The following is a 15,045-nucleotide window of genomic DNA, read 5'->3' as shown; positions in this document are numbered from 1 at the left end:
TAACATCACAAGAGAGGAGCAAAGTAAGCAAGCTGGTCTCCTGTATCCCCCCCCACCCCACCCCACCCCACCCCCTGAGAGTTTGTCTCTTGTTCTGGTGATGTGATGCCCGTTTAATTGCGATCCATCACAACATCCAACGCCATGCAGTCAACCCCAATGGAAGATTTCCCATTCGTTTGGGACATCCATCCATCCATCCAGCAAATCACACTTGAAACCTACGAAAACAACCCAACACATTCAACATCTGGTACATTTGTTCATTAAGAAGATCCAATTGATGCCCGGGACCGGCCGTTTGGGAAAATAAACAACATTTCCCAGAATTTCCCAATGGCCACCCCGCCCCCGATGACATGAAACGCGTAATACATCTTCCATGTTCTCAGATAGACTTGATGATGTTTATTACTCCGACTGCAACATTTCCAGAGGCGCTCCAACGACTTTGCCTCTTTCATGTCATGAAATAATGTAAGCAGAAAAAACAGAAATCATTCAGCCTATCTCGACATTTCCGCGAGCATAAACACGCCGTCGTTTAATTTGAAATAAACGTGTGTGTGACATTTGAGTACGCGGGGGAAAAATACGCTGAATTATAAGCAGGCTGGGCTAAATGCGTTAAACAGCCTGTCATTTGGGTGAAAAGGACTGCGGGAGCGAGGCAGATCTACCCGTCGCATGACAATAAAAACTGCTTCCTGAAAAGTCGCGTCTCCGCCGGCTGCGGATCGGTCGAGGAACTCGCAGCATGGGCATAATTCAATCCGACAGTGAATGTTAAGTGAGCAAGATGTGCTTCAGCTGACAAAAGGTCAGAGTTTCACTTCGCCTTCCTCTCATGTCGAGATGACCCCCCCGATGCGGGCGAGCAGACCTTTTCTCCAATCATTTCACCAAATGTCACTTACATTGCAGACATCCAAGTGACTCTATGCTCCCATGAAACATTCGGCCCATCACGCCCAATAGCTTTGAGATGAAAGAACATAGACAAATAGAAGTGATGATTTCCATGTTTGCCATGTTTTATCCATCACATACTTCTCCAAGAGACTCAGAGCCATGGAGGATGAAAGAAAAGTTGCACAAAATGCACTTTTCTGGCTTACTCCCACGAGTTCCTCATATAAACTTGTTTTGAACTCTTTCAAGGGCCTGTTTCGCATTCTGTGAGACGCTACGTTGTGCGAGATGAGAAGGTCAACTCAATGTTGGCACTTTCATTTGGAACAAGTTCCAGGGACTTGTTTTGCTAGCTTGGCATCAAATCGACCGACGACCTTGAATCCTCGACTTTGGCCTGTTTTTCACTTCAAGTGCGCCTCGAAAATGGAATCCTTTTATCGGCAAAAGACATTTCTCCCAGCCAGTCAACAAAGAAAAATATGGCTGGATGGATGGATACAACTTTATTGTCAAACGTACTGTATGTGTAACATACCGCACAGATGAAATTTCTTCCCTCTCAATATGCTTCTTAATATGATATTATGAAGTCATTTTCCTATCGAACATTCCCTGATTCCACACGTGCTTCATTGCATTTTGTGCTACACTGAGATGAAAAATTGATTTAATAAACATTTTTACACCCCCTCTGTTGGTCTACTTCAAGAATGGCATTTTATGATGTGGCCCTGAAACTCAAAATAATGGACTCTCATGCAAATAGGGGCAACGCCTCAGGAATGTAAAACATTCTCATAAATTCTTTCCCGTCCACTGGGCGGACATCATATGCCTTGCGACAACGCTGGCTTTTATTTCTTTCTTCATCGCTATCAAGTGACTGACCTCCATGGCATCAATTGTCGGGAGGCGTGAGACGGCGGCCGACGCGACGGTCGTCGAGAGAGCGGCGGATGTTTTACAACAGTCACGTGTCCACGATGAATGAGTGACCTTCAAACAGACGGCGAGGGAGAAAAGGGAGCCGGCCATCCGGGCCTTTCATGCTCATCTTCTTCAGTGGAAGGCGATAAAGCGCATGTGTGACTTGAAAACAAATGTCTGCGGCCGCCTGCGACTGTGTGTTTGTGTTAATTGCCTCAAGCATATCAAATACTTTATCATAATAAGTGTGTTGCATGCATGCATTTTGACATTTGGAAATGTGATTAATTAATTCATGTGTGTTGAATGCGATTAATTTAAGATCAAATGCGCAACTGTATATTCATAGATACATAATTACTCTGGCAACTATTATGATTATTCTTACTACCACTGTCATTATTATGAAGAAAAAAATAACTTGTAAATGTCTCGCAGTCCCTCACTTATCCCGAACCTTCCCCTCATCCAGTTTAGCCCAAAGGCTGACCTGATTTATCCCCTCAGTGCTCCCTTCATCCATTTAATCCAGCCTACTGGGGTTGGAAATAATGCCCTGTGGAGACACACTGATCATGCTGCAGCCTGGTCAAAACAATGCTATGGGGGCAGGGGGGCGGGGGCAGAATGGATAAAAGCTGCCCACGACAGAAACACCCAACGAGGGCATAACAAAAACGGATGCAGCCGACCGCACGCATTAGCCGGCAAGGTACGGCTGCAGGGAAACCATCAGCACACATACAGACGTTGTCTCTCTCGACACACACACACACACACACACACACACACACACACACACACACACACACACAGAGGTAAGGCTGAGTTTACCTGGGAGATCAGATAGCGCTCCTCTCTCTATAATGTGCTTCCGATATAACGTCTTCAAAACCTTGGCGCTGCCGAATCTCTTGAAGCGTCTTTTCACATTGTTGTAATACCATTCCAGGGACTGCGTCCTCAAAATCCTGCAGATCACAAATGAAAGAGAAGCTTTTTAGCTCAGGATGCATCATCCTTCAAATTGCACAAATAAGGTGATTTGGTTCTGATTCAGCTTTGTTATAGGCTGGCTTTTTGCGATGCCCGTGGGTTTGTCGTACGCATTAACAGGGGGGGGAAGTAGTGGATGGTCAGCAAAAAGTACTTTTATAGACAGTAAATTTGTCACCATTAGCACTGCAGCAGGATGGAATGAGAGCAGAATGCTGCACGCGCGCACTCTGCTGCGTGATCGGGACGGCTTGAATGAAGACCGTCGTTATTGATATGTAAATCATATCATATATCACTGTAAATTTTCCCGGTGTGGGACAAATAAAGGACATCTTATCTTAAATACTTCCATGCAGTCCCTTGCATTTTAAACCTGAAATTAGAAGTGTGACATTTCCACTTATGAATGACAAAATGCTCGCACCGACAGTCGCTCAGCTTGGACTTTTAAGCGTGTTCGGCTATTTCGAGTGAACACAACTAACAATGCGGACTTTATGAATCATCATTGAAAACCAGTACCAGAACAGGCTCATGCGCACGGGCGGCGCCGCACTGCACCATCATAAGCCGAAACCTCCGATGGCAGTCACTCTCATTGGAAAGGACGACACAAAAGGAAGCGAATGAAGGAGCTACCAGGTGGCGCCACGCACAGCACAAACAATCTGCACCGGGTCAGGCTCCACGTTTACCGACCTTTGAAGTGAGCAGCAAACAAAAGTGCGGAATCTTAATCACCGTGTAAATCAAGCAACATGCCCATGCGGCGGCATGCATTCACGAGCACTGAATAAGTGCAGAATGAGTTTGTTTCGGGTCAAATTGTTTGCATATTCTAATATTGCTCAAATCTGAAATAGTCTTTGAACAAAAAAAACTAATTAAGCACAATTAAAATGAGCAAGGTGAGAGCTGGAGATTAAGGATGAAGGGGAAGAGTCTTCTCAATGAATGAAGCACGGCATGGCTTCCCTGGAGTGACGTGGTTTAAAAAAATGTGCACGGAGAGGAGAGAGTAGAAGCTTTCAAGTGTTGGATGAGCCGCACGAGCTTATGGGGAAAAACATGCATAATGAGGTTGGGGACAGTCCCATATTGTGAGCTGCTGCATGAATAAATAAAAGGGATTCCTATGGAAACTCTCCTGACTTAGGCTTCTCTTTTTTTCTTCCATCATCTTAGTAGACCGCTTGCCATGCTGCCAAACCGACTGCCGCTACTCAGTCTCCTGCCAGCTCTTTCGCCTTCTAAATGGGCTCTATCGAGCGATGCCTGCGGAAAATGCAATTGGAAAAAAAAAAAAAAGACGAAGAGCAAGACAATTAATAATACAGCAGCCACAACGCTCAACTATGAATATGATACTCAACGGTGCAGCGTTTGAATCTCTGTTGGAACATCAACATGTTTGTATTCTGCCCACCGCACTAAACAGGCGGGGGTTATTTATTCCGAGGCTGCCACAACTGGCGGCCGCAAAGAGGACAAGGCGGCGGGGCGGTGGGTCAAATGCTAAAATGCAGATGAGATTTTCTCCTCCTGCGCAAGGATCATTTTAAATCATTTGGCAGCGAGCGGATGCAAACGCGTCGCTCATAGCGACGAGCCCCGGCTTGTGACCTTTCTGGGAAGCCGCCGGAATATTGATCACCTCCCCCGTGGCTCTCTGATTGCCATTCGCATCGGCAGGGAAGACGAATGAAGAGAGAGGCCTTCTGCATTATGAACGGATGTGAGCAACTGTTGCGATTGTTACATGTGCGCTATGTGAAAACTACAAAGCCTCCTTATTTTTATTGTCGCTTGACGATGGACTCCACCGTTAGCTCAATTGATGGCAACGGTCAAACGGCAGATCGTCAACGCGATCGAGCTCCGACACTAAGGGCAGAGTGCGGCGGTCAGAGTGTTACCCTGGTTGAGGCAGTCCGACAAATCATCGGCGTGATTTATTCCTAAATGTTCACTTTTCTAAGACGACAATGCTGAGTTTGCATGGACACGATCAGAGAGTTCTGTCCTGCATTGACCTTTGAAAAGCATGTGCGGTTGGAGTTCGCGGTGGCCGGTGAGTGAAAAATGAATACAAAGCAGACGGAGGCAAGAGCGGGACAAAAGGCAGCCGCCGAGTTCCAAATTAAAGGTCATTGCGGTGATTGGCACCATGAAAGAAAGGCTAAAAGTGTTTCAATTTCTTTGATTTTTTTTTTCAAAAGCACATACCCGGTCGATATATCGCCCTCCCGAAAGAAATATTCAGCTGACAAGTAGGGGAGGCAGCAATCTGGTTTTGCCTGATAAGACGAGGAAGCCCCGAGAAAGAGATGATCTCGCAGAATAGCTGCAGACATCCAGTCTTGGAACATGCAGCCAGTAAAACTCCAACTCAATGACCAGAGAGGCCGGCAACCATGCAACCTGGAGACTTATCGCAAAACCTTTCCTGGAAGAACGGCAGATACGCCACAGATGATAATAATTGCATAAGTGACCGTTAGGACGAGGTGCCGTCTTGGAAAAATGATTCACAATGCGGTGACGGTTACATGTAAATATATCATTTCACATCGTTTCTCATCTTCTCCCACTGTGTCGTGCTCAAAAGCGATGACACAAGTATTGTACAGCTCGTGCCAGGAGCTGCCACTTGAAATGCATCTCCGTGTCCGAGTCCGGGACGCACAGCTCACATCACCGGGTTGGTGTCTGATGGAGCCATTTTGTGACATCTCTCTGTAAAAAAGGTTTCGACTTGACACTTTTTATTAGATCTCAAGCTCATAATTGTGCGGCTGTTTTCAAAACAAGAGAAAATGAAAGCTCACGCACAATTTATCGAGACTGCAGCAAATTCGCTACTGTATGCTGGCCAACAATTTCTTTTTCAATTTTTTTTTTAAACAGTTCCAGCAGCCTTGCCATCAAAGTCACTTAACATATAATTTGCCTGGACGGCCGCTAGAGCTCTTCGATGTTCTGATGCATGCCGGCTTTACGCATAATGACACCCTTGTTTTGCATGTTACATGACCAGAACACGTATTTGGCGCATCGCTCTGACAGCCGCTTTAGAAACCGCTCTGTTTGCTGCGCAATGCGACGGCAGAGTTCAGGGCATTCTCATCGGAGTGAAGGCACGTAAACTGTGAGCGTTCCATCATCCCGAGAAACATCTTCTGCTCCGTCTGGCCGATGGGGCGTGGGAGAGCGACGGGCGAGGATGAATCACACACACGCACGTACACAATAATCCCCTCTCTCTTACTCAACTATCCTTTCCCATTCATTTCACGTGTTCCCACGGGATTTTGATGACAGCTGGTGGGAATGAGAAGGGGAATCGCTCGGAAAACAAAGTAGGAAATGTCCTTGCTCTGATAAGCAGTCCTCTCAGGTCAAACGTGCCCAAAATGGCATCATGAAGAGCGTTTCATTTCAGGGGAAGGGGATCGCGTTGCGCTTTGGAGGTTGCCATTGCCCTCTCCGTTGTGACTTTGGCTTCGGCCGCCGACTATTGAATTTGTCTCCCCATCACACATTTGGCGTCCTTGTTTCCCCAGAGCATCCGTGTTGAGATGGCGTCAAAGTCATTTCGTGTACCGTTACTGATAAATATTGAAAAACAACATTGATTTTTTTCGGGATACTGCCCGTGTCTCACAGTGAGCAGAACAGATTGCCCGTGGAGAAAAATCCTGCAGCAGCCATCAACCGTGAGCGCCTAAGACACTCTCAAACGCATCCCAAAAAGAACACCCCTGTAATTTTCCCTACGAAATGCCATTGAAAGATTCCATTTTCTCAGCTTGCATATGCGGTTGACTTGATTTTATCTTTTAATTACCGGTACACTCGTCCGACAGTGCGTCCAACAAGTTAATCACACCTGCACGGTAATGGCGGTCAAGATCACAGGAAATTGCACGGTGAGCTCATCGCAGCAGTTTATTGCTGCAGCTCGTTTCAAACACTTCCAGTCTCAATTCTTTTGCCCACTGGGCTGCATGTCAAGCAGCATGTGTGCAAACATTCCGCGGTTGGCCGATGCGGGGATGGCTGCTGCCCATTCAAACAAGATGCAATTTAACAGCCGCTTGAGTTGTTGACCGACACTGTCATCATTGGAGCAGACTTTTCGCCGAGAATGGATTTTGCTGCTCGATAAGGGGGTTGGGGTGTGGTGGGGAATTCCCTGCGATTTGAGAGCTATCCTGGCAACAGCAATGTTGCCGTGTAAGCAAGAAAACACTGGCAGCGTTCCACAGATGTCTGTTTCGCCCCACTGGCTTCCGCTGATAAGATGTCAGAATGGCTGATTTGATTTCAGGCAGGAGGGGAGACCAAGTCGACTCCGCCGTGGCAAGCTCGGTGACAAGCCGGGCTGATAAATGAGTCGTGACTAGCTTGATTTGCACATACTCTAATGTGCTATGGTAATGAACCAAAACGAGTTTGAACAGAAGAACGCATATGACGAACGGCATTATTTATCCATGCATCCATTTACTAATGGGCTTCTACTCACGAGGCTCGCGGGCATGCTGGAGCCCATCCCAGCTGTCTTCGGGTATTAGACGGGGTACACCCTGAACAGATTGTCAGCCAATCACACTCACGTGGGATTGTGGGAACGCATGAAATGAATGGGACTCAACGCAGACGTAACAACGTCACTTTCTTTTCAACTTAATGAGTTCAAAGAGGTCTCCTCGCTCAAGCGGAAAATGACGAGCAAACACAGCCTGGCCTCTCTGCGGCAAAGCCTCATTTTCAATGCTGCGAAAATTGGAGAGGAGGTGCAATGAGACAAAGGCCCAGAGCGATGCACAAGCGTGCATGTTGGCGAGAGAACGCATGCAAATTAGTGTGTGAAAAGCATCTGCAGAAAAGAGGGGGAAGTGGGGGGCATTTAAAATAGTTGAAGAGTGAGTGAAGTCGAACACATACGGTCGAAGTACTGGGACATGTCTTAAAATGCCAAGTCAGCGGTTGTGCAAAATCATTTTGTTCCCCGTCCATCTATACATTCGCTACACCGCTGAACCTACCTCCCTCCCCCTCCCTCCCTCCCTCGGCACATGGCTTGAAATCTGTCCTTGCAGTTTTGAGGTCAGTGGCCAAACGCCAATATGCCATATTGTGAGAGCCGGTCACACCGGTGACAGTTTTGCAGCGTTAACCGTTTTTGACTGAGCACTCACCGCCAGCCACTGAAGTAGCACAAGGAGCATGCCGCTCAGTTTCCAAGAATCATCAAGTGATGACAAGAAAGGCTGCGGTGAGCGGGCTCACCGGTCAACCCAACAACTTTACGTCGAAAATCGACCGGAGAGCCGAAAGCCGACATTCTGCGAAATGGCACGCGCCATTTTGTCGAAAATAGCCCCATCGGGCTGCATTGTTTGCTTGTTTTCCCTCCATCGACGCAAGCGTAAATAGCCTGAAAGTAAAAACACGAGGCAAGCAAACGGTGAGACACCAGACATGTAAATTATTAAAGTTGAGACGTGGGCGGTGCCTGCGTTGGCTTGCCGTAGGGCACACAGACTCCCTTTGAGAGCGCAGTCGTGCTTGCTGGCTCCGATAAAAATACTCCCTGAAGGATGACCAAAAAATAAAAAATAAAAAAAATAGCCCATCCCACCCCTCATAGCTGCAGGTGCTCGTCTGCGGGCAGGCAGGCAGAGAGTTCATGGAGGCCCTTACCGGGAGTGTCGAAAGAAACGACGACACAGGCAGAGGGAGTAGAATCCTTCTGGGATGTTTAAATAGACAACGCAATATGCAGGCGGATGAAGAGAACGGATGGGGAATACCTTGAAAAGAACTAAAGCCATGATGTTTTATCTTATTCATTCATTCAAAACAAAACTCATCAAACTTTTATACGTGCTTGTTTTGGGGCAGGAGAATTGTGCCGCACTATTTGGTCAAAGAAGCAAACAAAGTAGCGGAAGAGAAAATGAGCTGCGTTGCTTTTAAGAGCAGCCCAAAGAGCTGCGAGTCTGCGTTTATCCCTGCTCGCGCCGGTGACTCCTCAAAGTTTGGCTGCACATATGAGCAAAGGTGATTGGCTGCCACAGGAAGAAAATACGGCCTCATTCATTCATCTTCCTAACCGCTTGATCCTCACTAGGGTCGCGGGGGGTGCTGGAGCCTATCCCAGCTGTCTCCGGGCAGTAGGCGGGGGACACCCTGAATCGGTTGCCAGCCAATCGCAGGGCACACAGAGACGAACAACCAACCACGCTCACACTCACACCTAGGGACAATTTAGAGTGTTCAATCAGCCTGCCATGCATGTTTTTGGAATGTGGGAGGAAACCGGAGCACCCGGAGAAAACCCACGCAGGCCCGGGGAGAACATGCAAACTCCAAACAGGGAGGCCGGAGCTGGAATCGAACCCGGTACCTCTGCACTGTGAAGCCAACGTGCTAACCACTGGACTACCTGGCCGCCCAAAAATGCGGCCTGTTGGTTCGAAAACGAATACAGGCGGTAAGCTGTTGATGGGGCCTCATGGACAAGTCAACCGACTGGCACAACAAAATGTGCCCTTTGGGTGTTGATTGACTTGAGTACAAAGAACTCGCACCCGCAGTACTCGGCCATGAAAATAAAGCATCTCGAAGCAGAGAACTTTGATTTCATTCGCCTGCCGTCTTGTGTGCGACAGTTATTGTGTTACTACCATCATGGCAGGGTCACACTGGCTCTGTCGGTTCATTCATGTCACACTGATGTTGGACATGTGAGTCTGTCACACGCACGCGCACACACACAAACAAACACATAAATGTGATTATTTCATGGCCCATATGCAGGCGCAAAGTCATCCTTTTCTGCAGATTAAGCACATGTGCAGGCACTGTCAATGTAAATATGTCAAATTTGGGACATTGCTAAGTGGGTAAAGACAGGAAAGCAATTGAAAATAGAAACTGTAAGTAGATGAAATAACCATAAATGTCAGCAGAGGAAAAAGAAACGGCTATTTTTCATAAATTTGTTCTTAATTAGGACACACGTCCTTCCCCATCCTGCTGCCCTTTCTTCCTCCTGCCCTCTCCCCCCTCTCGAACTCCGGCACTCATCTCTCTTAATCATCTGCTCTTTCCCTTTAACGGTTCCCCGCCTGCTTGTAGCTCGGGGCCTAAACGGAAGGTGGGGGTTGGATATTGGAGTCCCCATATTCGCCCCTACACCCCCCACCCCAAAAATGAAAAAATACATCCCGGCTTGTATGTGCCGCTAGTGGTCGATATGACATTGTGGGGGTCTTAATTGCTCCAGTCTGCAAACAGCCATGCTGGCTCACGCCTAAATCTCTCCATGTTCTATTGTTGCCCTCTTCAACACACCAGCCTCGATCAGTGGTCCAAACAACTCCCAACCCAATCAATCTGCTTAAGCTTCTCATTAAAAGAATTCAATTCAATCAAATATGTGTGTATGTGCGTCTTAGGATGCATCTGTCTGTGTGTGTGTGTGTTTGAGTTCATAACATCTTTTGTGACACCAGTCCCGGACCTTTTCTGACAGAAGTCCTGCATATGAGTGTGAGGAGATGAGTTCGGCGTGGATGTGAGCTCTGATTACAAGTCCACTGTTCTAGAGGGATGACACTTGCGCCACTGAGAATAATATTGGACAGCCGGAGAGAGCGAGCGAGAAAGAGAAAGAGAAAGAGAAAGAGAAAGAGAAAGAGAAAGAGAAAGAGAAAGAGAGTGAGCGATAGCCAGACAGACAGAGAGAGAGCCCCAGCCCCATTGGAAATTGGATTTACATTTTGATTCTGCAGAATGCTGTTTAAAAGATGCAGAGCGCTAGTTGGGAATTTGGTATGGAGGGCATGATTTTTAAAGATACAGATCATGTTTTTTTTTTTCTAATAGCAATGAATGTACATAAATGACTGAAATGTAACAATTTTACAGCAACGTGAGGTGTGCACATGTGCAATTCACTGTTTGAGAAAAGCAAATCCTGGTGCTACATAGCTGAAATGGGCAGAAAAAGCACAATTGATTGGAATATTGTGAAAGTTCTGCATATTCATTCATAAAAAATGTGGACATTCTCTATGATGATCGCATTCTTGTGTATGAAATGACGAAATCCTCCGTTTTAAGGAGGTGACACACACTCAGTCCCCTGTTGTTATTTAAAAAGACCGAAACATAATTCCAGTCAGTGTGCTAATTTGCCCAGAGAAATATTTTCAAGCACATAACTCTCGCAGCTGTAAATTGTCGTTTCCAATGACACAACGCCACTCGGAGAGAGTAATTCATGCTAAGAGCGGATTTAAGGCCGCTTAGTGCGCTAATCATAAGTGCTCCGTTTCCATGATGCTGGTCGATGGCACTGTTGTGACATCAGGCCCATCTGCGACCAGTCTAAACCACTCATGAGAACATTCCCGAGCCCCTGGGAAGCGGCCGCTCTCGCGGACGCCGATATCCAACGGCGGCGTGCGTGAGGGGCGGGGCTCAACTTTAGCCACCTCATTCAAAGGACATCTGACTCCATCCAATCTCTTCTTATCCCTCCTACGCCGTCATCGACCTCGCGTCTTATATAGCAATACAAGCATTTATCGGAGCTACCTCAGGACACTGCAAAAATTAATGAAAGTCAAAAAGCGAGACGGGGGTGGGGCGGTGCTGGGGGCGACACATCTTTGGACAGCAAACCTACGCGCACACACCCGCGTCTAGACTTCTCCAATTTGACATCTGCTTTGAAATCAACACCCCACCCATTAACAGAAGAATTCCTCCACTCTGATGCAACAGTGTTCCCAACACCCCTCCCTGCTCATGGAAAAAAAAGAATGTTCATGCAGTGACAAGTGGGGGCACTAACACCCAAAGGCATCGGGGCACAGAACAGACGCTCACACACGCCCCCTTGCAAATATTAGCCATCTTTCAAGGCTTGACTGCATTCACAGAGATGCGATTGGAAAACAAAGATGCATGAATCACGACCAGGAAAAAAAAAATTGTCCTTGATGTGATGCTTTTTTTGGTTGTTTTTTATTTAACCAACCACAATCTCAACATCTCATCTCCCATAATACACCTACTCCGAAGCACGTAAAAAGAGAGGAACTCTTTCAATTAAATAACATAGTTGGATGTCAATCAAAGCAAATGATAATAATAAAAAAAAGGCTCACATTTAATCATCATCCTTCCGTTTCATAATTGCCTCCAGTGCATTTTCAGTCCCATTCTTTCCCCATTCCAAAGCACCTCCCGCCTGTTTGCGTGTGTGCATGAGTACGAACCTGCCCTTCTGGCACGCGGCGCACAGCCAGGCTTTGTCCTTCTTGTTGTACGTGCAGCAGGTCTTGCACACGTTGTACTGGCAGTCCAGGCACTCGCGTTTGGGGTTGAGCAGGAAGGTGAAGGGCGCGCAGCAGCGGATGCAGCAGTGCTCGTTGAAACGGTGCTGCTTGGAGAGGATGGAGCATCTGCTGCCTTCCTCCGCCAGCTCCTGCTTCATCTCACTGGAGCCGGGCGAGCAAGAGAGAGAGAGAGCGAGAGAGAGAGGGTGGGGGTGGGGGTGGGGGTGGGGGGAGGGGGTGAAGAGATGGAGGAGGAGAGAAGAGCATTTGGTCAAGTGATCGAATATAACTGCGATGTGGAATAATCGGTGGCGCTATAGCAAATTAAAAATGCATGAACAAGGGGAAGGGGCGCAACGGCAGTGCACAGGAGTTAACCAGCTGCCCTTTTTTGTCTCCGTCTGGCACACTGCGCACTCAGATTCTGTGTTACGATGACTGACATTTCCAATTGGAAGACCCCCGTCAGGCTGTGTCTGCCCATCGCATCAGCTGACAGTTGAGGAGAGCAGTGTGTTCACACACCCCCTGCCCCCCAGGCCCCACTGCATCCGCAAACTATAGGATGAGCCACCTCAATTAAGGCATAGCCAGCATGAGGGTCATGATTTCGAAAAGGCAGAAATCCCGCTAACCTTGAAGGTCACCTGCACAAAGCGGCAGGCAATGAAAAGCTTCATTTCAGAATCTTCAGTAGCTTTAAGGAAGCAAAAAAAAGAGCTAAGAGGGAGCGCACTAGACTCTCGACACTAATCAACTGCACCTGACATCAACACTGACAAATTAAATTCCGCATTCGCTGTCTGTGCGCATATAATCAGCAATGCACCAAAGTTGACATGGATTTCCCAAAACATTCGCTAATCACCAGCCTTGTGCCAATGAATGTCGTCAACAAGATGCATTGATATTGGATGTAACAGTGAACGCGAGTTAAGCAAACGGCGTTTATCAAACATGCAAAAACATTACGCGGCCATGCTGAGGAGAGGGAATGTTAAGTGTGTGTTGTGGGGTGCTGCTGCGGTACTATCAATAAATTGTAAAGGTTGCGCCTCAGCAACATCCTCCCGCGGCACACTGATTGCCTTTCTTACGCATCATTAAATGCGGAATACTAACAAGATGAGCAAACCGTTTCACGCACTGTGACGGCAGGTGTGGGGCTGAAAACGGGCGTCCTCTTGCAACAGTCTAGAATTGGTACCATGCATCGAGTGTGATCATGATCGGCTTGAATCAAATACATGAGCGCGTATCCTTATTTATTCAAGGACAAGGAAGGGCTCGTCTATCGGAGCTTCTCTCCGCGTCAAATTTCATCTTTGTCACAAAAGCGCTTTTCATAAAATAGGCATTCACGGTCGCTCGACGAGTACTCGCCTATTAACATGCAGCCAGGCAGCCAGCGCTAACATCCGCGCAGTTTGAAATGTTCACAGTGGGTCATTAAAGCGGTGACGGAGCTATAAAATGGACAAAGTGGAGTCACGGCAGAGATTGTGATTGCCGCGCGTGAACTTTGCACTTTGGCTTTAAAAAAAAAAAAAAAAAAAAACATGCGAGAGCCCTTGAAAGCCCCCAGCAGCTTGCAAGTTTAAAGGGCTTGTGTGGTGAGCCTGGTTTGACCTTTTTGTGGTCTCGCGTCCTTTCACTCTGCTTTATATGATTTAATTTGTTATGGGACCCAAGTTAACGCGCTGTTCTCTAGTGTATGCTGTCCATGGTGCTGAAATCCTCAAAGTGTACATTACTCTCAAATGAGGATGATGACTGTTATGATTATTATTAGACATGAACCAATGCGAGTACAGTTAGGACGTACAGCATCAATGCATAACATGGACAAGCTAGTGTGCCTGAGACATAAAGAATACAGACTTAACACCCTATGACTGTGTGCGTGTTAGAAATTGATCTTGGATAGGCTCTGCTTTGAGGAGTATAATTGGAAGAAAAAATTTAAAGCACTTGGCAATTGTGAATTGATCGCGGGCTCTCCGACAGCCTTAACAGCGCAATTTCAAAATGTTACTTTGATTTCCGGCGCGCGCCCGCTCCAAAAAGCTTTTTCTTGTTGTTCCTGCCCAAAGAGGCTCCAAATAAGAAGCTTCGCAAGTGAACCAATCCATTTCAAAAGACCATGCTTGTGTTGCCCCTCTAAGTTCTTGTTATTAATGCAGGAAAGAATCGAAAATGAAATAGAATGATCCATTTTTGTGAGACTAGATGATATGCTCTTAAATTGCGTAAGCAGTTGAAGGAATACGACACATTGTATGCGCAGTAGCTCATCTGAATTCCCCTACTTACCTACAAGGGTTACGAGCATGCACACAAAAAAAAGAATTTGATCTTGTGGCGCACATATTACAACATCATGATGAATGAGGCAGTGACACCCTGCACTAAAAACCGCACTACAGAAATTCAGTGTTGTCACAGTTGGGAGAGAGAAGGAGTACGTGCACCGGGGATAAAATGAGGACGGGAACTCATGTGACAAGCTCAGGATGTGTGTCAAATGTTTTTAATACAAAGGACCACTAAGCTGGAGGCTACCGGGGTTTTTTTTCTCTTTTTTTTTTATTAGAACACTTAGATCAACACGCCAGCCAAGAACCCCGGGGTAACTATTGGGCCTGGGCTCATTAAGACATATAAAGTCATAAAAGTTTCAAGTCCAACTTTAGCACAAATGAGGCAATGCTTTAATTGGCTTCTGTACTTGCTGGTTCCTCTGAAGTGGGGGTGGATGATGTGGAGCGCATTAGATACAAAGCATTTCTCAAAAGACAACAAGCAGGAACGCTATCGAGTATATCCAGCAGCTCCCCATGCAAAT

General features: G+C 46.8%; 1 protein-coding gene across 3 annotated transcripts in view; it reads right to left on the bottom strand.

Moving 5' to 3' along the window:
- myripb (myosin VIIA and Rab interacting protein b) overlaps nucleotides 1-15,045 on the bottom strand; it is a 50,465-nt gene that overhangs the window by 11,123 nt on the left and 24,297 nt on the right. For 2 of the 3 annotated variants that reach the window (XM_052054433.1, XM_052054434.1), the window contains 2 exons: nucleotides 12,141-12,362; nucleotides 2,677-2,813 (listed from right to left, as the gene is read on the bottom strand). In XM_052054433.1, the coding sequence (XP_051910393.1) occupies nucleotides 2,677-2,813; nucleotides 12,141-12,362 (359 nt within the window). Of the gene's footprint in view, nucleotides 1-2,676; nucleotides 2,814-12,140; nucleotides 12,363-15,045 lie in introns of those variants that run through there. The other variant, XM_052054435.1, reaches the window with a different exon arrangement.

The sequence above is a fragment of the Hippocampus zosterae genome, chromosome 20, assembly GCF_025434085.1.
Source record: "Hippocampus zosterae strain Florida chromosome 20, ASM2543408v3, whole genome shotgun sequence".
Taxonomy (NCBI): domain Eukaryota; kingdom Metazoa; phylum Chordata; class Actinopteri; order Syngnathiformes; family Syngnathidae; genus Hippocampus; species Hippocampus zosterae.
Note: the sequence above shows the minus strand (reverse complement) of the source record. Positions and strands in the feature narration are given on the sequence as shown.